This window comes from Oncorhynchus nerka, linkage group LG17 (assembly GCF_034236695.1).
Source record: "Oncorhynchus nerka isolate Pitt River linkage group LG17, Oner_Uvic_2.0, whole genome shotgun sequence".
In the NCBI taxonomy this organism is placed as follows: Eukaryota; Metazoa; Chordata; class Actinopteri; order Salmoniformes; family Salmonidae; genus Oncorhynchus; species Oncorhynchus nerka.
In genome coordinates this window covers 14,321,617-14,346,891 of record NC_088412.1, presented here as the reverse complement: position 1 = coordinate 14,346,891, position 25,275 = coordinate 14,321,617, and the positions used below count along the sequence as shown (strand labels likewise).

Genomic DNA, 25,275 nt, shown 5'->3' with positions numbered 1-25,275 from the left:
TAGAGTTACCAGCCTCAGAAATTGCAGCCCAAATAAATGCTTCACAGAGTTCAAGTAACAGACACATCTGTGAATCAGGTCTTCATGGTTGAATTGCTGCAAAGAAACCACTACTAAAGGACACCAATAAGAAGAAGAGACTTGCTTGGGCCAAGAAACACAACAATGGACATTACACCGGTGGAAATCTGTCCTTTTGGTCTGATCTGTCCTTTTGGTCCAAATTTGATATTTTTGGTTTCAACTGTGTCTTTGTGAGGTGCAGAGTAGGTGAACTGATGATTCCCGCATGTGTGGCACTACTTTTGAGCAGCTCTGGTTAAAAGAGAGGGAAAAGTAATTTTCACTGACTGACATTAGGTGATGATGAATGGCTAGGGGGGGGGGCTGATCTCTCACACCCAGCAAGCCCCCATTAAAAGCTACCAGACAGTGGTGAGGACAGGAGGTGGGAGTGGAGAGCGGGGGGGGGGGGGGGTTCTGTCTGCCTGTAGGGGGCTTATTTAATTAAAGCTGCAGACTCTGGAGGGGGAAAGTCAGATGTGTGGATCTAACATAGTTACACTTGGACTGCACATGTCTAATGGAATGGTGCAGGTGGGGCTGAGTGTGACAGGCAAGGTGTGTGTGTGTGTGTGTGTCAAGTGCATGGTGTGTGCGTGTGCTTGCGTCCGTATCTCAACATAACAAGCTCAGGGTCTTCTCTCCAGGCTCTACTGTGACAACGACAGAACACCCCCTCCCCCTACTCTAAGTGGCTGCTCTGACTTCTCCATATCCCTTTAAGGCTACTGCTCAAAGCCAGGTGCTAGTGAACAGGCTACTGCTCAAAGCCAGGTGCTAGTGAACAGGCTACTGCTCAAAGCCAGGTGCTAGTGAACAGGCTACTGCTCAAAGCCAGGTGCTAGTGAACAGGCTACTGCTCAAAGCCAGGTGCTAGTGAACAGGCTACTGCTCAAAGCCAGGTGCTAGTGAACAGGCTACTGCTCAAAGCCAGGTGCTAGTGAACAGGCTATTGTTTAAAACCAGGTGCTATTGAACAGGCTACTGCTCAAAGCCAGGTGCTAGTGAACAGGCTACTGCTCAAAGCCAGGTGCTAGTGAACAGGCTACTGCTCAAAGCCAGGTGCTAGTGAACAGGCTACTGCTCAAAGCCAGGTGATAGTGAACAGGCTACTGCTCAAAGCCAGGTGCTAGTGAACAGGCTACTGCTCAAAGCCAGGTGCTAGTGAACAGGCTACTGCTCAAAGCCAGGTGGTAGTGAACAGGCTACTGCTCAAAGCCAGGTGCTAGTGAACAGGCTATTGTTTAAAACCAGGTGCTATTGAACAGGCTACTGCTCAAAGCCAGGTGCTAGTGAACAGGCTACTGCTCAAAGCCAGGTGCTAGTGAACAGGCTACTGCTCAAAGCCAGGTGCTAGTGAACAGGCTATTGTTTAAAACCAGGTGCTATTGAACAGGCTACTGCTCAAAGCCAGGTGCTAGTGAACAGGCTACTGCTCAAAGCCAGGTGCTAGTGAACAGGCTACTGCTCAAAGCCAGGTGCTAGTGAACAGGCTACTGCTCAAAGCCAGGTGATAGTGAACAGGCTACTGCTCAAAGCCAGGTGCTAGTGAACAGGTTACTGCTCAAAGCCAGGTGCTAGTGAACAGGCTACTGCTCAAAGCCAGGTGGTAGTGAACAGGCTACTGCTCAAAGCCAGGTGCTAGTGAACATGCTATTGTTTAAAGCCAGGTGCTATTGAACAGGCTACTGCTCAAAGCCAGTTGCTAGTGAACAGGCTACTGCTCAAAGCCAGGTGCTAGTGAACAGGCTACTGCTCAAAGCCAGGTGCTAGTGAACAGGCTACTGCTCAAAGCCAGGTGCTAGTGAACAGGCTACTGCTCAAAGCCAGGTGATAGTGAACAGGCTATTGTTTAAAACCAGGTGCTAGTGAACAGGCTACTGCTCAAAGCCAGGTGCTAGTGAACAGGCTACTGCTCAAAGCCAGGTGCTAGTGAACAGGCTACTGCTCAAAGCCAGGTGCTAGTGAACAGGCTACTGCTCAAAGCCAGGTGATAGTGAACAGGCTACTGCTCAAAGCCAGGTGCTAGTGAACAGGCTACTGCTCAAAGCCAGGTGATAGTGAACAGGCTACTGCTCAAAGCCAGGTGCTAGTGAACAGGCTACTGCTCAAAGCCAGGTGATAGTGAACAGGCTACTGCTCAAAGCCAGGTGCTAGTGAACAGGCTACTGCTCAAAGCCAGGTGCTAGTGAACAGGCTACTGCTCAAAGCCAGGTGCTAGTGAACAGGCTACTGCTCAAAGCCAGGTGCTAGTGAACAGGCTACTGCTCAAAGCCAGGTGCTAGTGAACAGGCTACTGCTCAAAGCCAGGTGCTAGTGAACAGGCTACTGCTCAAAGCCAGGTGCTAGTGAACAGGCTACTGCTCAAAGCCAGGTGCTAGTGAACAGGCTATTGTTTAAAACCAGGTGCTAGTGAACAGGCTACTGCTCAAAGCCAGGTGCTAGTGAACAGGCTACTGCTCAAAGCCAGGTGCTAGTGAACAGGCTACTGCTCAAAGCCAGGTGCTAGTGAACAGGCTACTGCTCAAAGCCAGGTGATAGTGAACAGGCTACTGCTCAAAGCCAGGTGCTAGTGAACAGGCTACTGCTCAAAGCCAGGTGATAGTGAACAGGCTACTGCTCAAAGCCAGGTGCTAGTGAACAGGCTACTGCTCAAAGCCAGGTGCTAGTGAACAGGCTACTGCTCAAAGCCAGGTGCTAGTGAACAGGCTACTGCTCAAAGCCAGGTGATAGTGAACAGGCTACTGCTCAAAGCCAGGTGATAGTGAACAGGCTACTGCTCAAAGCCAGGTGCTAGTGAACAGGCTACTGCTCAAAGCCAGGTGCTAGTGAACAGGCTACTGCTCAAAGCCAGGTGCTAGTGAACAGGCTACTGCTCAAAGCCAGGTGCTAGTGAACAGGCTATTGTTTAAAACCAGGTGCTAGTGAACAGGCTACTGCTCAAAGCCAGGTGCTAGTGAACAGGCTACTGCTCAAAGCCAGGTGCTAGTGAACAGGCTACTGCTCAAAGCCAGGTGCTAGTGAACAGGCTACTGCTCAAAGCCAGGTGATAGTGAACAGGCTACTGCTCAAAGCCAGGTGATAGTGAACAGGCTACTGCTCAAAGCCAGGTGCTAGTGAACAGGCTACTGCTCAAAGCCAGGTGCTAGTGAACAGGCTACTGCTCAAAGCCAGGTGCTAGTGAACAGGCTACTGCTCAAAGCCAGTTGCTAGTGAACAGGCTACTGCTCAAAGCCAGTTGCTAGTGAACAGGCTATTGTTTAAAAACAGGTGCTATTGAAACGGCAGTATCATCAGCATGATATGAGCTCTTCCATTCCTCACTCTCTCTTTCCTTCTCTCCATATCTCCCTCTCTTTAGCAGAGAACAGGAGAGCACACACACTCACACAGTGCTCCTTTCTCACTCACTCACACACACACAGAGACATGCACAGCTCCAAAGAGGTAAATCATGTCCGCCCCATCAACAGGTGGCCCGACAATGATTGAAGATGACACACCGTCGGACGATAGGGACTCCATCTCACTGTAACTGATCAGTAACCATGGGACACCACAGCCTTTCACCACTGTAAACCCAGGGCTGTGTCCTAAATGGCACCCTATTCCCTTTATAGGGCACTACTTTTGACCAGAGCCCATTGTGTAGGGAATAGGGTGCCATTTGGGGACGCAGGGCAGGTGATCCTACCCATTCCCTCCCTCCCTGCGCCCATAAGAGATCAAACCGTGTCTTTGCTTTACTGACGAACATCGGCACTAAACATCTGTGTCAGTTTACTGATGCATGAGTCAATAGCATGTCAAACTCTTCAACGTATTGTCACCACATAGTAAATAGCAGACAAATACATACTGAAACTGGATGATAGAATCAAGAGCATGTATACTGTATAGCATGAAGCATGTATACTGTATAGCATGAAGCTTGTGTACTGTATAGCATGAAGCTTGTGTACTGTATAGCATGAAGCTTGTGTACTGTATAGCATGAAGCTTGTGTACTGTATAGCATGAAGCTTGTCTACTGTATAGCATGTAGCTTGTGTACTGTATAGCATGTAGCTTGTGTACTGTATAGCATGTAGCTTGTGTACTGTATAGCATGAAGCTTGTATACTGTATAGCATGAAGCTTGTATACTGCATAGCATGAAGCTTGTGTACTGTATAGCATGTAGCTTGTGTACTGTATAGCATGTAGCTTGTGTACTGTATAGCACGAAGCTTGTGTACTGTATAGCATGTAGCTTGTGTACTGTATAGCACGAAGCTTGTGTACTGCATAGCACGAAGCTTGTGTACTGTATAGCATGTAGCTTGTGTACTGTATAGCACGTAGCTTGTGTACTGTATAGCACGAAGCTTGTGTACTGTATAGCACGTAGCTTGTGTACTGTATAGCACGTAGCTTGTGTACTGTATAGCACGTAGCCTGGGCACTGTAGAGCATGTATCTTGTGTACTGTATAGCATGTAGCCTGGGCACTGTAGAGCATGTATCTTGTGTACTGTATAGCCTTTCACTCACAAAAGCAGAATCTTACATCAGAGACCCTGCTGTATGGAGTGATGTTAGTGCCAACAAATTTAAATAACATTTTTGATGACACTAATAGGAAAATAAACTACAACAAACCACGTAGACAAGGGATTCTGTTGTGACAGTGATTCTGACATGTAGTGTCTACTACCTAACATGCTTGGTCAGCCACGGTTATTTACATTTTATAATTAGCCACTGTTTTCCTTCCCACCAGCTGTAGAGCTGTAGTGCCAGTGTCCCTGAGCTACTGACAACGGCGCTAAAGCACACGCAGCCGCCACGCCCCGCCAGTTAAACCAAACTCCTTTGCTGTAACGCCCCACTCCGATTTGGAACAGAGATGATGGGAGTGATGGTGTGTGTGCGAGGCAGTGTTGGGATTAGTTAGGTAGGCAACATCACCTCCACTATGCTGATCCTCAACAAGGGTACGTACTCAGCCCCCTCCTATACTCCCTGTTCACCCATGACTGCGTGCCCACGCACGCCTCCCAACACAATCATCAAGTTTGCAGACGAGACAACCGTGGTAGGCCTGATTACCATCAACGACGAAACAGCCTACAGGGAGGAGTTGAGGGCACTGGTGGAGTGATGCCAGGAAAATAACCTCTCCCTCAACGTGGACTTCAGGAGACCGAGGGAGCACGCCCCCATCCACATCGACGAGGCTGCGGTGACGGTGAAAAGCTTCAAGTTCCTCAGCGTACACATCACTGACAATCTGAGATGATCCATCCACACAGACAGTATGGTGAAGAAGGCACAACAGCGCTCTATAGCCGACTGGTACGGCAACTGCAACCGCAGCGCTTTCCAGAGGTTGGTGCTGTCTTCCCAAAGCATCACCGGGGGCACACTGCCTGCCCTCCAGGACATCTACAGCACCCGGTGTCACAGGAAGGCCAAGAAGATCATCAGGGACCTCATAGCCAATCATTACATCTGACTTTGTTACATTTAATTGCTTACGGCCTCCCGAGTGGCGAAGCGGTCTAAGGCACTGCATCGCGGACGGACATTCAGGGACTTGTCTTGAAGCCACTCCTGCACTGTCTTGGCTGTGTGCTTAGGGTCGCTGTCCTGTTGGAAGGTGAACCTTGACCCAAGTCTGAGGTCCCGAGCGCTCTGGAGCAGGTTTTCATCAAGGATCTTTCTGTACTTTGCTCCGTTCATCTTTCCCTCGATCCTGACTAGTCTCCCAGTCCCTGCCATTGAAAAACATCCACACAGCATGGTGCTGCCACCACCATGCTTCACCGTAGTGATGGTGCCAGGTTTCTTCCAGATGTGATGCCCTGGCATACAGGCCAAAGAGTTCAATCTTGGTTTCATCCGACCAGAGAATCTTGTTTCTCATGGTCTGAGAGTCCTTTAGTTGTCTTTCATTACAGCACTGGGCAGTAGGCTCCACAGAGGTAAATCATGTCCACCCCATAAACAGGTGGACCCAGAGAGATGATAACGGTTGACCCAGAGAGATGATAAAGGTTGACCCAGAGAGATGATACAGTTGGACCCAGAGAGATGATACAAGTGGACCCAGAAAGATGATACAGTTGGACCCAGAGAGAATACAGTTGGATCCCTAGAGATGAGACCGGTGGACCCAGAAAGAGATGATACAGGTGGACCCAGAAAGAGATGATACAGGTGGACCCAGAAAGAGATGATACAGGTGGACCCAGAAAGAGATGATACAGGTGGACCCAGAAAGAGATGATACAGGTGGACCCAGAAAGAGATGATATAGGTGGACCCAGAAAGAGATGATATAGGTGGACCCAGAAAGAGATGATACAGGTGGACCCAGAGAGATGATACAGTTGGACCCATATAGAAGATACAGTTGGACCCAGAGAGATGATACAGTTGGGCCCAGAGAGGTGATACAAGTGGACCCAGAAAGATGATACAGTTGGACCCCTAGAGATGAGACCGGTGGACCCAGAAAGAGATGATACAGGTGGACCCAGAAAGAGATGATATAGGTGGACCCAGAAAGAGATGATACAGGTGGACCCAGAAAGAGATGATACAGGTGGACCCAGAAAGAGATTATATAGGTGGACCCAGAAAGAGATGATACAGGTGGACCCAGAAAGAGATGATACAGGTGGAACCAGAAAGAGATGATATAGGTGGACCCAGATAGAGATGATATAGGTGGACCCAGAAAAATATGATATAGGTGGACCCAGAGAGATGATACAGGTGGACCCAGAGAAATGATACAGAGAGATGATACAGGTGGACCCAGAGAGAGATGATACAGAGAGATGATACAGGTGGACCCAGAGAGAGATGATACAGAGAGATGATACAGGTGGACCTAGAGAGAGATGATATAGGTAGACCCAGAGAGATGATACAGAGAGATGATACAGGTGGACCCAGAGAGAGATGATACAGAGAGATGATACAGGTGGACCTAGAGAGAGATGATATAGGTAGACCCAGAGAGATGATACAGAGAGATGATACAGGTGGACCCAGAGAGATGATACAGAGAGATGATACAGGTGGACACAGAGAGAGATGATACAGGTGGACCGAGAGAGAGATGATATAGGTGGACCCAGAGAGATGATACAGAGAGATGATACAGGTGGACCCAGAGAGAGATGATATAGGTGGACCCAGAGAGATGATACAGAGAGATGATATAGGTGGACCCAGAGAGATGATACAGAGAGATGATACAGGTGGACCCAGAGAGATGATACAGAGAGATGATACAGGTGGACCCAGAGAGATGATACAGAGAGATGATACAGGTGGACCCAGAGAGATGATACAGAGAGATGACACAAGTGGACCCAGAGAGAGATGATACAGAGAGATGATACAGGTGGACCCAGAGAGATGATACAGGTGGACCCAGAGAGATGATACAGAGAGATGATACAGGTGGACCCATAGAGATGATACAGGTGGATCGAGAGAGATAATAGCGCATCATATTAATACTTTGGACTGTATCGGACTTAATTGTAGGAACTTTAATTGTGACTTGCTGTCTGTCTGTGTTGGTATGTACTGTATGTATGACTTACGGCTGGTGCGTGTGTGAGCTTGTGTGTAGGAGAATGTGAGTGTGTACAGGCCTGCGTGCAGGTATTGTCTCCATGAATACGTTGGGTCTGTTGGTTGGTCGTGTCTACCGTGTCCAGGCGATGTGGTGTGTCTGTGCATGCGTGTGATTGGTTTATGGCCCTTACCCCGCAGCTGTGTCTCACTAATGGCTGTTAGATCGATCCTCACCTGTGGACAGGATCACACACACGCACGCACGCACACACACACACACACACACACACACACACACATACCGAGAGGGGCTCCAGTCAGCCATCAACAGCTGTCCTATTGACAGCTACATCTAACATGTTCAGCTGTAACTATGTTCATTATTGCTGTAGACCAGGGATCATCTAGATTCAGCCACTGGACTATTTTTTCTCTTTAGCGGATGGTCGGAGTGCAGGAACATAATTGCAAATAAATTGTACACTTCAAATTGACCGCAAGAAGCCCAAACATATCTAATATTTGACTAAAACGTCATTTCAAAACTTGCTTACATTTGTATACAATCATGTCTCTATTATTCGTGGGAATACTTGGGAACAGATTTCCTTAAATTAAAATCACTTGGAGCTGATTTGCTGGTGTTTTTATGGTCTTTTGTGTCCAACAATGACAAAAAGAAGAGGAAAGAACACTTGGGGGCCAAATAAAATCACCCAAATTACACAGCTAATTATCACGACCCCTATAGACTGTTATACAGCTAATTATCACTACCCCCATAGACTGTTATACAGCTAATTATCACTACCCCTATAGACTGTTATACAGCTAATTATCACTACCCCCATAGACTGTTATACAGCTAATTATCACTACCCCTATAGACTGTTATACAGCTAATTATCACTACCCCCATAGACTGTTATCACTACCCCTATAGACTGTTATACAGCTAATTATCACTACCCCTATAGACTGTTATACAGCTAATTATCACTACCCCTATAGACTGTTATACAGCTAATTATCACTACCCCCATAGACTGTTATCACTACCCCTATAGACTGTTATACAGCTAATTATCACTACCCCCATAGACTGTTATACAGCTAATTATCACTACCCCTATAGACTGTTATACAGCTAATTATCACTACCCCCATAGACTGTTATCACTACCCCTATAGACTGTTATACAGCTAATTATCACTACCCCTATAGACTGTTATACAGCTAATTATCACTACCCCTATAGACTGTTATACAGCTAATTATCACTACCCCCATAGACTGTTATACAGCTAATTATCACTACCCCTATAGACTGTTATACAGCTAATTATCACTACCCCCATAGACTGTTATCACTACCCCTATAGACTGTTATACAGCTAATTATCACTACCCCTATAGACTGTTATACAGCTAATTATCACTACCCCTATAGACTGTTATACAGCTAATTATCACTACCCCTATAGACTGTTATACAGCTAATTATCACGACCCCTATAGACTGTTATACAGCTAATTATCACTACCCCCATAGACTGTTATCACTACCCCTATAGACTGTTATACAGCTAATTATCACTACCCCATAGACTGTTATACAGCTAATTATCACTACCCCTATAGACTGTTATACAGCTAATTATCACTACCCCTATAGACTGTTATACAGCTAATTATCACTACCCCCATAGACTGTTATACAGCTAATTATCACTACCCCTATAGACTGTTATCACTACCCCTATAGACTGTTATACAGCTAATTATCACGACCCCTATAGACTGTTATCACGACCCCTATAGACTGTTATACAGCTAATTATCACGACCCCTATAGACTGTTATCACGACCCCTATAGACTGTTATACAGCTAATTATCACGACCCCTATAGACTGTTATCACGACCCCTATAGACTGTTATACAGCTAATTATCACTACCCCTATAGACTGTTATCACTACCCCTATAGACTGTTATACAGCTAATTATCACGATCCCTATAGACTGTTATACAGCTAATTATCACTACCCCTATAGACTGTTATCACTACCCCTATAGACTGTTATACAGCTAATTATCACTACCCCATAGACTGTTATACAGCTAATTATCACTACCCCTATAGACTGTTATCACTACCCCTATAGACTGTTATACAGCTAATTATCACTACCCCTATAGACTGTTATACAGCTAATTATCACTACCCCTATAGACTGTTATACAGCTAATTATCACTACCGCTATAGACTGTTATCACTACCCCTATAGACTGTTATACAGCTAATTATCACTACCCCTATAGACTGTTATTCAGCTAATTATCACTACCCCCATAGACTGTTATACAGCTAATTATCACTACCCCTATAGACTGTTATACAGCTAATTATCACTACCCCTATAGACTGTTATCACTACCCCTATAGACTGTTATACAGCTAATTATCACGACCCCTATAGACTGTTATACAGCTAATTATCACTACCCCTATAGACTGTTATCACTACCCCTATAGACTGTTATACAGCTAATTATCACGATCCCTATAGACTGTTATACAGCTAATTATCACGACCCCTATAGACTGTTATACAGCTAATTATCACTACCCCCATAGACTGTTATACAGCTAATTATCACTACCCCTATAGACTGTTATACAGCTAATTATCACTACCCCTATAGACTGTTATACAGCTAATTATCACTACCCCTATAGACTGTTATACAGCTAATTATCACTACCCCTATAGACTGTTATACAGCTAATTATCACTACCCCTATAGACTGTTAACCAACCACTATGGATGTGTGTGTCCTATAGGGCTCCAGGTCCAGTGGGAGGGTGAGATAACCAACCACTATGGATGTGTGTGTCCTATAGGGCTCCAGGTCCAGTGGGAGGGTGAGATAACCAACCACTATGGATGTGTGTGTCCTATAGGGCTCCAGGTCCCGTGGGAGGGTGAGATAACCAACCACTATGGATGTGTGTGTCCTATAGGGCTCCAGGTCCAGTGGGAGGGTGAGATAACCAACCACTATGGATGTGTGTGTCCTATAGGGCTCCAGGTCCAGTGGGAGGGTGAGATAACCAACCACTATGGATGTGTGTGTCCTATAGGGCTCCAGGTCCAGTGGGAGGGTGAGATAACCAACCACTATGGATGTGTGTGTCCTATAGGGCTCCAGGTCCAGTGGGAGGGTGAGATAACCAACCACTATGGATGTGTGTGTCCTATAGGGCTCCAGGTCCAGTGGGAGGGTGCTACATTTTGGGAAGCGAGAGCAGTCCATCAAGAGGAACCCCAACGTCCCAGTGGTGGTGAGAGGATGGCTCTACAAACAGGTGAGAAACACACACATGTACACATATACTCTTGTACACACATACACACACACACACACACACACTTACTTGTTGCTGTCTATCATAGGCTGCCATGGCAACAGGGGTCATGGACACATCACATGGGCATGCATTGGGTTGCTTGACACAAGCAGAATAGAACTCATTGGTTGATAGGTGTCTGAAGGACAATTCTGATTGGCTGATAGTGGGACATATACACAAGGTAAACAAGCCAGTGAAGGTGATAGACAGGTAACAAAGCTCATTGGTTGACACAAAGTGGTGCAAAACATTTGTTGAGAAACATAGACACACAGGATAGAGCTCATTGGTTGATAGGTGTTCGTAGGACAGCACTGATTGGCTGATAGTGGAAGATATAGGATAGAGCTCATTGGTTGATGTTTGTAGGGCAACATTGATTAGTTGGTACTGGAACATGTAGGATAGAGCTCTTTGTTTGACATTGGTTTGTAGGACAACACTGATTGGCTGATAGTGGGAAATATAAGATAGAGCTCATTAGTTGATGGGTGTTTGTAAGACAACAGAGATTGGATAAACCGATATCTTTGTATAGGGCTGCACAATTAATTGAATTCACATTGAAATTGCAATATTGACTATATCCATATCGCAAGAGATTCTCCCTCTCTCCTCTTATGGCTTCTTCCCACACACACCAAGCACTGCCCCCTGTCACTCAAGCAGTACAGTTCCTCCTCTTCTCTGTTTGCCACTAAGGTTGTACGTTTGCATGCTGTTCTGTTAGGTAAAATGCAGTCAACAGATTGCTACAAACAATAACTATTTTTATGATTCCAGTCACCCAAGTGTTTTGATTAATATCTCAATATTTGGTCATAAAATTGCAATTAGATTTTTTTGTTGTTGCCCATATCGTGCAGCCTTAGCTGGGTGTATGGATTGTATTGTTCAAGTCTATTTGTAGACTGTTCTCACCGTCTTCCTCCCAAATAGCACCCTATTCCCTATGTTGTGCACTACTTTTGACCAGAGCTGTTTTGAAGTGGGTTTTGTCTTCCATCTGCCTGTGAGAGTTTAAAAAAGTGTAAAAATATAAATAAATAAAAAAGCAATGGCCAATAAACTCTCTTTCCCTTTCTTTTCAGGACAGCTCTGGGATGAGGCTTTGGAAGAGGAAGTGGTTTGTGTTGGCTGACTACTGCCTGTTCTACTACAAAGGTGAGACGATTGTGTGCGTGCTCTAGGGGGGATTTGACCTGGTATGTAAGTGTAGACTTGATGACTTTATAGTTCTGTTTCTGTAGCACTGACTTGGCACCAAGGTGTGAGCACAGAATGGGTTGTATGTTCCTGAATTAACCAGGTACTTATTAGCCTGTGTGCCAGTCTGCTTGTGATCTATCGCCAACTCCTTGTCACTAGTTGTAATACCAAATGAGTGACAAGGAGTTGGCAATAGAGCAAAAACAGACACTCAGGCTTTGTTGAATAGTGCACTGGTAATACATTTCCAGAAAATGGTGCATGCCAGCAGTCCAGTTTTCAAGATGGAGCACTTTCAGTACAGAGCAAAACTGTGACGATGGAGTACCTTAAATTATATAATGGGCAGAAAACTGCATCGTTCATTGAAGTTGTTATCCAGCAATAATGATAAGCCTCCAGGTATAGACTACCTAGATGTGGAAACTGTTGACAATGGTAGCATGGGTGGCACATCCGGTGAAATTGCAGAGCGCAAAATACAAAAATTGTAATATTAAACATTCATGAAAATACAAGTGTCTTACATCATTTAAAAGCTTAACTTATTTTCAATCCAACTGCTTTGTCAGATTTTTAAAAGGCTTTACGGTGAAAGCATACCATGCGATTATCTGAGGACAACGCCCCGCATACACCAGCATTAAAAACATTTTCCAAACCAGCAGAGGTGTCACAAAAATCGGAAATAGTGATAAAATAAATCCCTTCGAAGATCTTCCTCTGTTAGCAATCCCAAGGGTCCCAGCTACACAACAAATGGTTGTTTTGTTCGATAAAGTATATCCCAAAAAACTCACTTTAGTTGCGGCGTTTGCTTCAGTAATCCACCAGTTCCACTCGTTCAACATGCAGACAAAGGAATCCCAAAGGTTATCAGTAAACTTCATCCAAACAAGTCAAACAACGTTTCTAATCGACCCTAATATGTAAATAAACAATACAATTTAAGACTGAATAAATTGTGTTCAATACCAGAGATAAATAACGAAGTGCGCGCCCTCATCCACGCGCGCCACCAGACAAGACAACTACTACGACAAGACAACTACTAACTCATTTTTCAAAAAACAAGCCTGGAACCCTTTCTAAAGACTGTTGACGTCTAATGGAAGCCATAGGAACTGCAATCTGGGAGGAATTCCTGTGAATATCCCATAGACAAGCATTTGAATGGACTGTGACCTAAAAAGAAAACGTATCAGTTCTGTTATACTCACTCACATACATTATTTTAACAGTTTTAAAAACCTCAGAGTGTGTTATATCCAATGCTATAATTACATGCATATCCTAGCTTCTTTGCCTGAGTAACAGGCAGTTTACTTTGGGCATGTCAGTCATCCGAACTTCCGAATACTGCCCCCTAGCCATAAGAAGTTTTAACCTAAGCCTAAAGGGGTGTGTGTGTGTGTGTGTGTGTGTGTGTGTGTGTGTGTGTGTGTGTGTGTGTGGACAGGCGTGGACAGGCCAGTTCCCGCCAAATCCGTTTGCTCCCTGTTCTTAGCAAACTGATGGAGAGAATTGTGTTTGAACAAATAAAATTACATTTTTCAGAGAACAAGTTAACTACTTACTTTCACCATACATATAGGGAAAGGTTCTCAACTTGTACTGTAATGATCCATATGACTGATGATTGGCTAAAATAAATAATAAGATGATAGTTTCTATTCTATTGTTAGATTTCAATGCAGACTTTGATGTTATTGATCATAATTTGTAATTGAAGAAACTCACTTGCTATGGCTTTACAGTGCATTCGGAAAGTATTCAGACTTTTCCTCATTCGAAAACTGATTAAATTAATATTTGTCCTCATCAATCTACACACAATACCTCATAATGACAAAGCGAAAACGGGTTTTTAGAAATTTTTGCTAATTTATTCAAATGAAAAACAGAAAAACCTTATTTACATAAGTATTCAGATCCTTTGCTATGAGTCTCAAAATTGAGCTCAGGTGTGTCCTGTTTCCATTGATCATCTTTGAGCTGTTTTTACAACTTGATTGGAGTCCACCTGTGGTAAATTCAATTGATTGGACATGATTTGGAAAGGCACACACCTGTCTATATAAGGTCCCACAGTTGACAGTGTATGTCAGAGCAAAAGCCAAGCCATGAGGTTGAAGGAATTGTCCATAGAGTTCAGAGACAGGATTGTTTCGAGGCCCAGATCTGGAGAAGGGTACCAAAACATGTCTGCGGCATTGAAGGTCCCCAAGAACAAAGTCGCCTTCATCATTCTTAAATGGAAGAAGTTTGGAACCACAAAGACTCTTCCTAGTGCTGGCCACACGGCCAAACTGAGCAATCGGGGGAGAAGGGCCTTGGTCAGGGAGGTGAAGGACAACCATCTCTGCAGCACTCTACCAATCAGGCCTTTATGGTAGTGGCCAGACGGAAGCCACTCCTCAGTAAAAGGCACATGATAGCCCACTCAAAGTTTGCCAAAAGGCACCTAAAGGACTCCCAGACTGATGAACTGATGGTCTGATGAAACCAAGGTTGAACTCTTTGCCCTTAATGCCAAGCGTCACGTCTAGAGGAAACCTGGCACCATCCCTTTGGTGGAGCATGGTGGTGGCAGCATCATGCTGTTGGGATGTTTTTCAGCGGCAGGGACTGGGAGACCAGTCAGGATCGAGGGAAAGATTAACGGAGCAAAGTACATGACGAGATCCTTGACGAAAACCTGCTCCGGACCTCAGACTGGGGCGAAGGTTCACCTTCCAACAGGACAACGACCCTAAGCACACAGCGAAGACAATGCAGGAGTGGCTTCGGGACAAGTCTCTGAATGTCCTTGAGTGGCCGAGCCAGAGCCCGGACTTGAACCTGATCGAACATCGCTGGAGAGACCTGAAAAAAGCTGTGTCGCGACGCTTCCCATCCAACCTGACAAAGCTTGAGAGAATATTCAGAGAAGAATGGGAGAAACTCCCCAAATACAAGTGTGCCAAGCTTGTAGCGTCATATCCAAGCAGACTCAAAGCTGTAATCTCTGCCAAAGGTGGTTCATCAAAGTACTGAATAAAAGGTCTGAATATTAATACTACTGGTCAAAAGGTTTAGAACATCTACTCATTCAAAGGTTTTTCATTATTTTTACTATTTTCTACATTGTAGAATAATAGTGGAGACATAAAAACTGTGTTACACAAATCAAAATATATTTGAGATTCTTCAAATAGCCACCCTTTGCCTTGATGACAGCATTGCACACTTTTGGCATTCTCTCAACCAGGTCACCTGGAATGTTTTCCAACAGTCTTGAAGGAGTTCCCACATGCTGAGCACTTGTTGGCTGCTTTTCTTTCACTCTGCAGTCCAACTCATCCCAAACCATCTCAATTTGGTTGAGGTCGGGGGATCGTGGAGGCCAGGTCATCTGATGCAGCAGTCCATCACTCTAATTCTTGGTAAAATAGCCCGTACACAGCCTGGAGGTGTGTTGCATCATTGTCCTGTTGAAAAAGAAATGATAGTCCCACTAAGCCCAAACCAGATGGGATGGTGTATTGCTGTAGAATGCTGTGGTAGCCATGCTGGTTAAGTGTGCCTTGAATTCTAAATAAATCACCGCTATTTGCGGCAAATAGCTCAAATAAGCAAATAGAAATGACAGTTCATTATTTTAAACAATGAATGTCTGTCAATACAGAACATTTCAAGAACTGCAGGTGCAGGCTAGTGGTCAGAGCGTTGGACTAGTAACCGGAAGGTTGCAAGTTCAAATCCCTGAGCTGACAAGGTACAAATCTGTCGTTCTGCCCCTGAACAGGCAGTTAACCCACTGTTCCTAGGCCGTCATTGAAAATAAGAATTTGTTCTTAACTGACTTGCCTAGTTAAATAAAGGTAAAAAAAATAAATTTAAAAATTTAAAAAATTGAGCTGCCATAATATGGACTTGGTTTTTAACGAAATAGGGCTATCTTCTGTATACCACCCCTACCTTGTCACAACACAACTGGTTGGCTCAAACGCATTAAGAAAGAAACAGATATGTACACTACTGTGTCCCTCAGGGCAGTTGCCTTGCAGCTTTACTCTTCTCTATTGTTACAAATGATTTGCCGTTGGTCTTACACAAAGCTAGAATGACATTTACATTACATTTAAGTCATTTAGCAGACGCTCTTATCCAGAGCGACTTACAAAATGACTATGTATTCAGATAATTGCACACACTACATGTCAGCACCCAAAGCCAGTGAGCTCACTGAAATTACAGCCAGTATCAGAATGTCTGATCAATAATAAACAGCTTAAATATATCTCTATCTAAAAGCATTGTATTTGGTTCAAAACATTATGTAAGACCTAAACCTCAACTGAAGTTGAACATAAAGGGTGTGACCATTGAGAAAGTTGAGAAAGCTAAACTCCAAGGTAACACATTGGACCGTCAATTATCATGTTCAAGTCATATTGACAAAGTTGATGTGAAGATGGGGAGAAATACAGTATGTCTGTTCTAAAAACATGTTCTGTGTTTTCTACACAAACATCACCTGTACTAGTTGTTCAGGCTCTAATCATGTCCCTTCTTGATTACTTAAAAAAAGGAGAGTCGCACACTCACACTCAGAAGCTGAGATGCAAAAATATTTATGTCCAACGTTTCGACAGACAAGCTGTCTGTCATTATACCTTGATGAAAACAGTGCGGGATGACTCATTTATATAGTGTCAAAAGACACACAGGTGTCTGTAATCATGGCCGGGTGTGGCCTGATATCATTGGTTAATTCTCATGTTAAAATAGCATACAAAAAACATAAATGGATAGCGTACGATCATAGATCAAATTTGGCTATATACAGTCGGCCAAAAAGTATTTAGTCAGCCACCAATTGTGCAAGTTCTCCCACTTAAGAAGACGAGAGAGGCCTGTAATTTTCATCATAGGTACACTTCAACTATGACAGACAAAATGAGAAAAAGAATCCAGAAAATCACATTGTAGGATTTTTAATGAATTTATTTGCAAATTATGGTGGAAAATAAGTATTTGGTCACCTACAAACAAGCAAGATTTCTGGCTCTCACAGACCTGTAACTTCTTCTTTAAGAGGCTCCTCTGTCCTCCACTCGTTACCTGTATTAATGGCACCTGTTTGAACTTGTTATCAACATAAAAGGCACCTGTCCTCAACCTCAAACAGTCACACTCCAAACTCCACTATGGCCAAGACCAAAGAGCTGTCAAAGGACACCAGAAACAAAATTGTAGACCTGCACCAGGCTGGGAAGACTGAATCTGCAATAGGTAAGCAGCTTGGTTTGAAGAAATCAACTGTGGGAGCAATTATTAGGAAATGGAAGACATACAAGACCACTGATAATCTCCCTCGATCTGGGGCTCCACGCAAGATCTCACCCCGTGGGGTCAAAATTATCACAATAACGGTGAGCAAAAATCCCAGAACCACACGGGGGGACCTAGTGAATGACCTGCAGAGAGCTGGGACCAAAGTAACAAAGCCTACCATCAGTAACACACTACGCCGCCAGGGACTCAAATCCTGCAGTGCCAGACGTGTCCCCCTGCTTAAGCCAGTACATGTCCAGGCCCATCTGAAGTTTGCTAGAGAGCATTTGGATGATCCAGAAGAAGATCGGGAGAATGTCATATGGTCAGATGAAATCAAAATATACCTTTTTGGTAAAAACTCAACTCGTCGTGTTTGGAGGACAAAGAATGCTGAGTTGCATCCAAAGAACACCATACCTACTGTGAAGCATGGGGATGGAAACATCATGCTTTGGGATTGTTTTTCTGCAAAGGGACCAGGACGACTGATCCGTGTAAAGGAAAGAATGAATGGGGCCATGTATCGTGAGATTTTGAGTGAAAACCTTCCATCAGCAAGGGCATTGAAGATGAAACATGGCTGGGTCTTTCAGCATGACAATGATCCCAAACACACCGCCCGGGCAACGAAGGAGTGGCTTCGTAAGAAGCATTTCAAGGTCCTGGAGTGGCCTAGCCAGTCTCCAGATCTCAACCCCATAGAAAATCTTTGGAGGGAGTTGAAAGTCCGTGTTGCCCAGCAACAGCCCCAAAACATCACTGCTCTAGAGGAGATCTGCATGGAGGAATGGGCCAAAATACCAGCAACAGTGTGTGAAAACCTTGTGAAGATTTACAGAAAACGTTTGACCTATGTCATTGCAAACAAAGGGTATTTAACAAATTATTGAGAAACTTTTGTTATTGACCAAATACTTATTTTCCACCATAATTTGCAAATAAATTCATTAAAAATTCTACAATGTGATTTTCTGGATTTCTTTTCTTCTCATTTTGTCTGTTATAGTTGAAGTGTACCTATGATGAAAATTACAGGCCTCTCATCTTTTTAAGTGGGAGAACTTGCACAATTGGTGGCTGACTAAATACTTTTTTGCCCCACTGTAAGCCGACAAACATTTACAATGAATAGCAAAATCACAATAATCACAAGAATGGTTTCAGATCAAAGTCTACGTTAAGAACGAAGGGAGCAAGGGTCTTTAAATTAAAGATCCAAGCAGCCTCTCATTTTAACAATAAATTGTTGAGGTCACCTCCTCTCCTAGGGAGGGTGACATGTTCAATGACAATGTAACATAGAGACAAAATTGAGTGGTTTTCTTCCAAAAAGTGGGCCGCAAGTCAAGTTTTTTGCACCGAGATATGATGCTCCGAGATATGTACTTTAAATTCGTGCTTTGTTTTACCCACAATTTTTACCACAAGGACAAGTTATAAGATAAATAATGCCTTAGTGGAGGGTGTGATGACACCTTGATTGGGATCTGCTTCCCTGTTTGGGGGTGTTTGAAGGATCTTTATAAGTTCCATTTGCATTGAGCACAGCTATTACACTTGTAGTTTCCATCCAGTAGGGGTGCAAATACACAGTGTGCAGTGATATTTTGGGATGGTAAATCATACCAGTTGATCGCTGAGGTTTCTGCCCCGCGAGAATACGTTGGGCCGCTGGCAAGGAAATAAACCAACCAGCACGCTGGCAGATTCCCCCAAGCCACGGATGTGCCCCCTAGACAACTGCTCAAAAATAAATAACAAACCAAATAACCATGCCCAACATATTCCAAAGTGTAACACGTCGCAAAGCCTAACAAGGGAATAAGAAAGGCTATAGTGCCGAGTAGCAAGTTTCACTACCCTACCCAAATCTCACACTGAGGTACACAACCGATTGTACTCACCTCAGACCGATGTCCCAACAGCTAGTAGAGCAAGAGTCTCCAGCCTCGGCAGGGTCCTGGAAACTAAACAATATACTTTCTCCAACTCAGCACACAACCAACTATCCACCGCAGTGGCAAGTTTACCAAACAAAGGCAACCAACACTGGGCCTACCAAACATTACAACTCGAATGCTGTAACAAAAGCTACAAACAAAGCATCTACAGAGTTCTCAAACATGAACTCCACGTTTTCTCCCAAACACAATACCTTCAAGATCTCGGAGGAGGTTCTTGATTACTGTCAAGTGCAGCAAAGAAAGACCTAGCAAAGCTGCAGCTGGCTCAAAACAAAGCAGCACGCCTTGTCCTGAACTGCACAAACAGCAGTAATATCAACAACATGCATGCCATGTCTTTCCTGGTTGAGGGTTGAAGAGAGATGAACTACTTCTCCTAGTTTTTATGAGAAATGTAACTTTGATGGAAATTCCAGAATGTCTGAATAATCAAATAACATTCAGCTCAGACACCCATACATACCCCACAAGATATGTCACCAGGGGTCTCTTCAGACACCCATACATACCCCACAAGACATGCCACCAGGGGTCTCTTCAGACACCCATACATACCCCACAAGACATGCCACCAGGGGTCTCTTCAGACACCCATACATACCCCACAAGACATGCCACCAGGGGTCTTTTCAGACACTCATACATACCCCACAAGACATGCCACCAGGGGTCTCTTCAGACACCCATACATACCCCACAAGACATGCCACCAGGGGTCTCTTCAGACACCCATACATACCCCACAAGACATGCCACCAGGGGTCTCTTCAGACACCCATACATACCCCACAAGACATGCCACCAGGGGTCTCTTCAGACACCCATACATACCCCACAAGACATGCCACCAGGGGTCTCTTCAGACACCCATACATACCCCACAAGACATGCCACCAGGGGTCTCTTCAGACACCCATACATACCCCACAAGACATGCCACCAGGGTCTCTTCAGACACCCATACATACCCCACAAGACATGCCACCAGGGGTCTCTTCAGACACCCATACATACCCCACAAGGCATGCCACCAGGGGTCTCTTCAGACACCCATACATACCCCACAAGGCATGCCACCAGGGGTCTCTTCAGACACCCATACATACCCCACAAGGCATGCCACCGGGGGTCTCTTCAGACACCCATACATACCTCACAAGGCATGCCATCGGGGGTCTCTTCAGACACCCATACATACCCCACAAGGCATGCCACCAGGGGTCTCTTCACAGTCCCCAAGTCCAAAATGAGTTCACGGCAACACAGTATTATACAGAGCCTTTTTTTTGGACCCCGGGAAGAGTAGTTGCTGATTCTGCTCTGTTTTGCATCAAATGTTCATCATATCAAACTATCCTATTAAAGTTATATTGGCTCTGATAGAAAGGCAAGAATTTTACCATAAAATAAGCTATTTATAGTCTGTTTCAGCAAATGCCTTTCTCAAGACTAGACGCCGATCTTGGCTGAGCTTTGTGAATGACAGTATTTGCCTAATGAGCCTGGAAATAAGCTGAGCCTTGTGAATGACAATATTTGCCTAACGCGCCTGGAAATAAGCTGAGCCTTGTGAATGACAGTATTTGCCTAACGCACCTGGAAATAAGCTGAGCCTTGTGAATGTGGTCAGGTATTCTGCCACTGTGTACGCACTGTTTAGGGCCAAATAGCATTCTAGTTTGCTCTGTTTTTGTTAATTATTTCCAATGTGTCAAGTAATTATTTCTGTTTTCTCATGATTTGGTTGGGTCTAATTGTGTTGCTGTCCTGGGGCTCTGTGGAATCTGTCTCAATCTTTCTCTCACTTTGACTCTCCCTCTCATTCCCTCTCTCTCCCTCCATCTTCATCCCACTCAATCTCATCTCTTTCAGTCACCATCAGCTCCATTTCTGTTCTACAGTCTCCTTCTTCATTAATCTTGCTCTTCATACTTCTTCCATTCACACACACACACACACACACACACACACACACACACACACACACACACACACACACATACACGTGTGTGTGGTGGGTTAAACGTGAAAATGTTGTGTCACTCCCCCGGTGTCCTGCTAGGATGTAATCTATCCTCATTGTCCCAGACAGGTCTGGTCTGCTCTGCAGTGTGTTTGTGTAAGGGGCAGATAAAAGCGCTGTCCGGAGGCCCCATATGGGGAATGTCTCCTTCAAAGCTCCTTGAATGTATTTTTAACCAATTACTCTTTAATCCAGTAAGCGCGCGAGCACACACCCCCCACACACAAATTCTAGTGTACAGCGGTGGAAACACTCCCCCGTGAGAGTTGTGTGAGTTAATTAAGATATGACCAGGCTCTGGATTCAGAATGGTCACATAGTGGCATGACAATAACTGATGCCAGACGGGAACCAGGCTGGGCAGAGAGATATTTAGTGGTATGAACCGGCCATGCCAAATGGCTGGGCAGAGAGATATTTAGTGGTATGAACCGGCCATGCCAACTGGATGGGCAGAGAGATGTTTAGTGGTATGAACGGGCCATGCCAACTGGATGGGCAGAGAGATATTTAGTGGTATGGACCGGCCATGCCAACTGGATGGGCAGAGAGATGTTTAGTGGTATGAACGGGCCATGCCAACTGGATGGGCAGAGAGATATTTAGTGGTATGGACCGGCCATGCCAACTGGATGGGCAGAGAGATGTTTAGTGGTATGAACGGGCCATGCCAACTGGATGGGCAGAGAGATATTTAGTGGTATGAACGGGCCATGCCAACTGGATGGGCAGAGAGATATTTAGTGGTATGAACGGGCCATGCCAACTGGATGGGCAGAGAGATATTTAGTGGTATGAACGGGCCATGCCAACTGGATGGGCAGAGAGATATTTAGTGGTATGAGCGGGCCATGTCAACTGGATGGGCAGAGAGATATTTAGTGGTATGAACGGGCCATGCCAACTGGATGGGCAGAGAGATATTTAGTGGTATGAACGGGCCATGCCAACTGGATGGGCAGAGAGATATTTAGTGGTATGAACGGGCCATGTCAACTGGATGGGCAGAGAGATATTTAGTGGTATGAACGGGCCATGTCAACTGGATGGACAGAGATAGATTCAGAGGTTTGGTGGTATGGAGGAGGGCTATGAAAGGGACAGGGGTGATTGACTGGTTTTTCTGCCATGTGGGGGGGGGGGACTATAGTTATGGAGGAGGGCTATGAAAGGGACAGGGGTGATTGACTGGTTTTTCTGCCATGGGGGGGGACTATAGTGATGGAGGAGGGAAATGTTACTAGTGGGCTGTAAGTGACATTTCTCTGCCCTTAATCTCTCGATCTCCCACCTCTTTCTATCTCTCCCTCTGTCTCTGCTAACAGACAGTAGGGAAGAGTCAGTCCTGGGTAGTATTCCTCTGCCCAGCTATGTCATCTCAGCCGTGGAACCTGAAGACCACATCATCCGCAAGTACGCCTTCAAGGTACGACCAAGAGTTTATCTTTATATGATTTTTTTCTTTATTTTATATCTAATGAAATGTTCTATTGCTTTATGTTGTATGTTTCACAGGTTAATATTTATGCCTACTGTTAAAAATACAGCCAACTTTTTTGCATTTACTTAACACTAGCATTTTGTGGACTGACACAAATGGACTCTGCTTCATATTGACTGCAATTTGACCAACTGATGGCTTAGAGGCAGTGCATCACCGTGAGGTCACTATGCTCACAAGAAGAATTCTCTCAATCAAGGATTGAAAATATCCAATGAGATATTTAACTGCATCCATCCTCCCAACCCATTGGCTATTGATGATTTTCTGTATGGATCACTTTGTAATATGCTTGTCTATTAAATGAAGACACTAGATTTATAAAAAATGCCTGGTTTCTAACCATAGGTTTTCTCTACAGACCTAGAACACGGTGTACATTTTAGGACATCCTACCCGCTATGACACAGAGTTATATCGGTGACAGAGGCTGAGCTTCTAGCTGTATATCTGGTTCTAGATTAAGCACATCTTTCTCTAATATTCTCTGCTAGTGGTTTCATTCCCACAGGAAGCCAGTGTGGTTCTGTGACATTTCTTTCCACACTACATACAGGCTTGCCTCTTTTGTCATGCTGAGTCGATGGGGGTTTAAGTTTCATTGTCTTGACTGTATGCCAGACGGCAGGTATAATATAGGCCAGTGTCTCCTAGTAATGTCCCCCAGTCTCTCCTGCCCCTCTGGCTGTTGGCATTGATTCAATGTTTCCTCCCTACCCAGACCCCCGCAGGTCAAACCTGTTGAGTCCCCAAGGCAGTGTTCCTCAACTCTAGCCCATCGCAGGAACACCTGATTCTATTTCATTCCTAATCATCTAACCCCTCATTATTTGAACAAGGTGTGCTTGTGCTGGGCTGGAACAAAATTGTGCATTCTTGGTGTTACCCAAGGACAGTCCAGAGTTGAGGAACACTGCTGTCAGTAGGGTTGGGAAAGTCTGCTAACTTTCCTGATTTTACTGCTTGTTTCCTCCTGATTCTGGGAATCTTCCCACCAGGATTTTGAGAGAACCTGGGAATTTTGGGACCCTAGGAGCACTGCTATCTGGTTGTCCTGTTATAGTTGGTTCATCATCTGGCGGTGTTGTTGTTTATGGTTGTTGTTTACTGTTGATGGTTGTTGTTTACTGTTGATGGTTGTTGTTTACTGTTGATGGTTGTTGTTTACTGTTGATGGTTGTTGATTACTGTCGATGGTTGTTGATTACTGTTGATGGTTGTTGATTACTGTTGATGGTTGTTGATTACTGTTGATGGTTGTTGTTTACTGTTTGGTTGTTTACTGTTTGGTTGTTGTTTACTGTCGATGGTTGTTGTTTGATTACTGTTGATGGTTGTTGATTACTGTTGATGGTTGTTGTTGATGGTTGTTGTTTACTGTTGTTGTTTACTGTTGATGGTTGTTGTTTACTGTTTATGTTTGTTGTTTACTGCTAACGCCACTGTTGACTCAAGCTTTGGGGCGGCAGCGTAGCCTAGTGGTTAGAGCGTTGGACTAGTAACCGGAAGGTTGCGAGTTCAAACCCCCGAGCTGACAAGGTACAAATCTGTCGTTCTGCCCCTGAACAGGCAGTTAACCCACTGTTCCCAGGCCGTCATTGAAAATAAGAATTTGTTCTTAACTGACTTGCCTGGTTAAAATAAAGGTAAAATTAAAAATATATATATATATTTTTTTTTTAAAGCTGCTGCAGTGAGAAAGACTCTTATGACCCAGTTTGCAGTTGCACTCGAACAGGCTAAATGCAGTTGAAGGCGGAGTGGAGATCTGGGCTGGTCAGGTTGGAATTGACCCTGGAATGGCTCGGTAATCTGCTCCAAGCCCTTATCAAAGACAGGCTTTATTGAGCTGCTGAACTCATGTATTCTGTCACACTGGTGTGTGTGTGTGTGTGTGTGTGTGTGTGTGTGTGTGTGTGTGTGTGGTAGCCAGAGTCCCATAGAGAATGGCTTGCATGTGTTTTCTACTTTCTGTTCCAAGATTCTGTTGGTGCCATAGAAGAGCTGGGAGAATGTCAGGAGTAGTGCCCCCTCCCCCGTTAATAACTGTAACCCTAGTTACCCTGCTTGAGACCACCCTATAGGCAGAACAGGGTGGTCATGTACATGAAGGCCATCATTCTTTACTAACCAATGAAGCTAGTCACTCTCAGGCTACCAATACATACAAGCTGGTCCATATCTCAATGTGAAA

At 44.5% G+C, this 25,275-nt stretch overlaps 1 protein-coding gene across 1 annotated transcript in view; it reads left to right on the top strand.

The window, feature by feature from the left end:
• LOC115144711 (pleckstrin homology domain-containing family A member 7-like) overlaps window positions 1-25,275 on the top strand; it is a 233,213-nt gene that overhangs the window by 134,596 nt on the left and 73,342 nt on the right. The window contains 3 exon segments of the mRNA XM_065002989.1: window positions 10,913-11,017; window positions 12,154-12,226; window positions 22,906-23,006. Of these exon segments, the coding sequence (XP_064859061.1) occupies window positions 10,913-11,017; window positions 12,154-12,226; window positions 22,906-23,006 (279 nt within the window).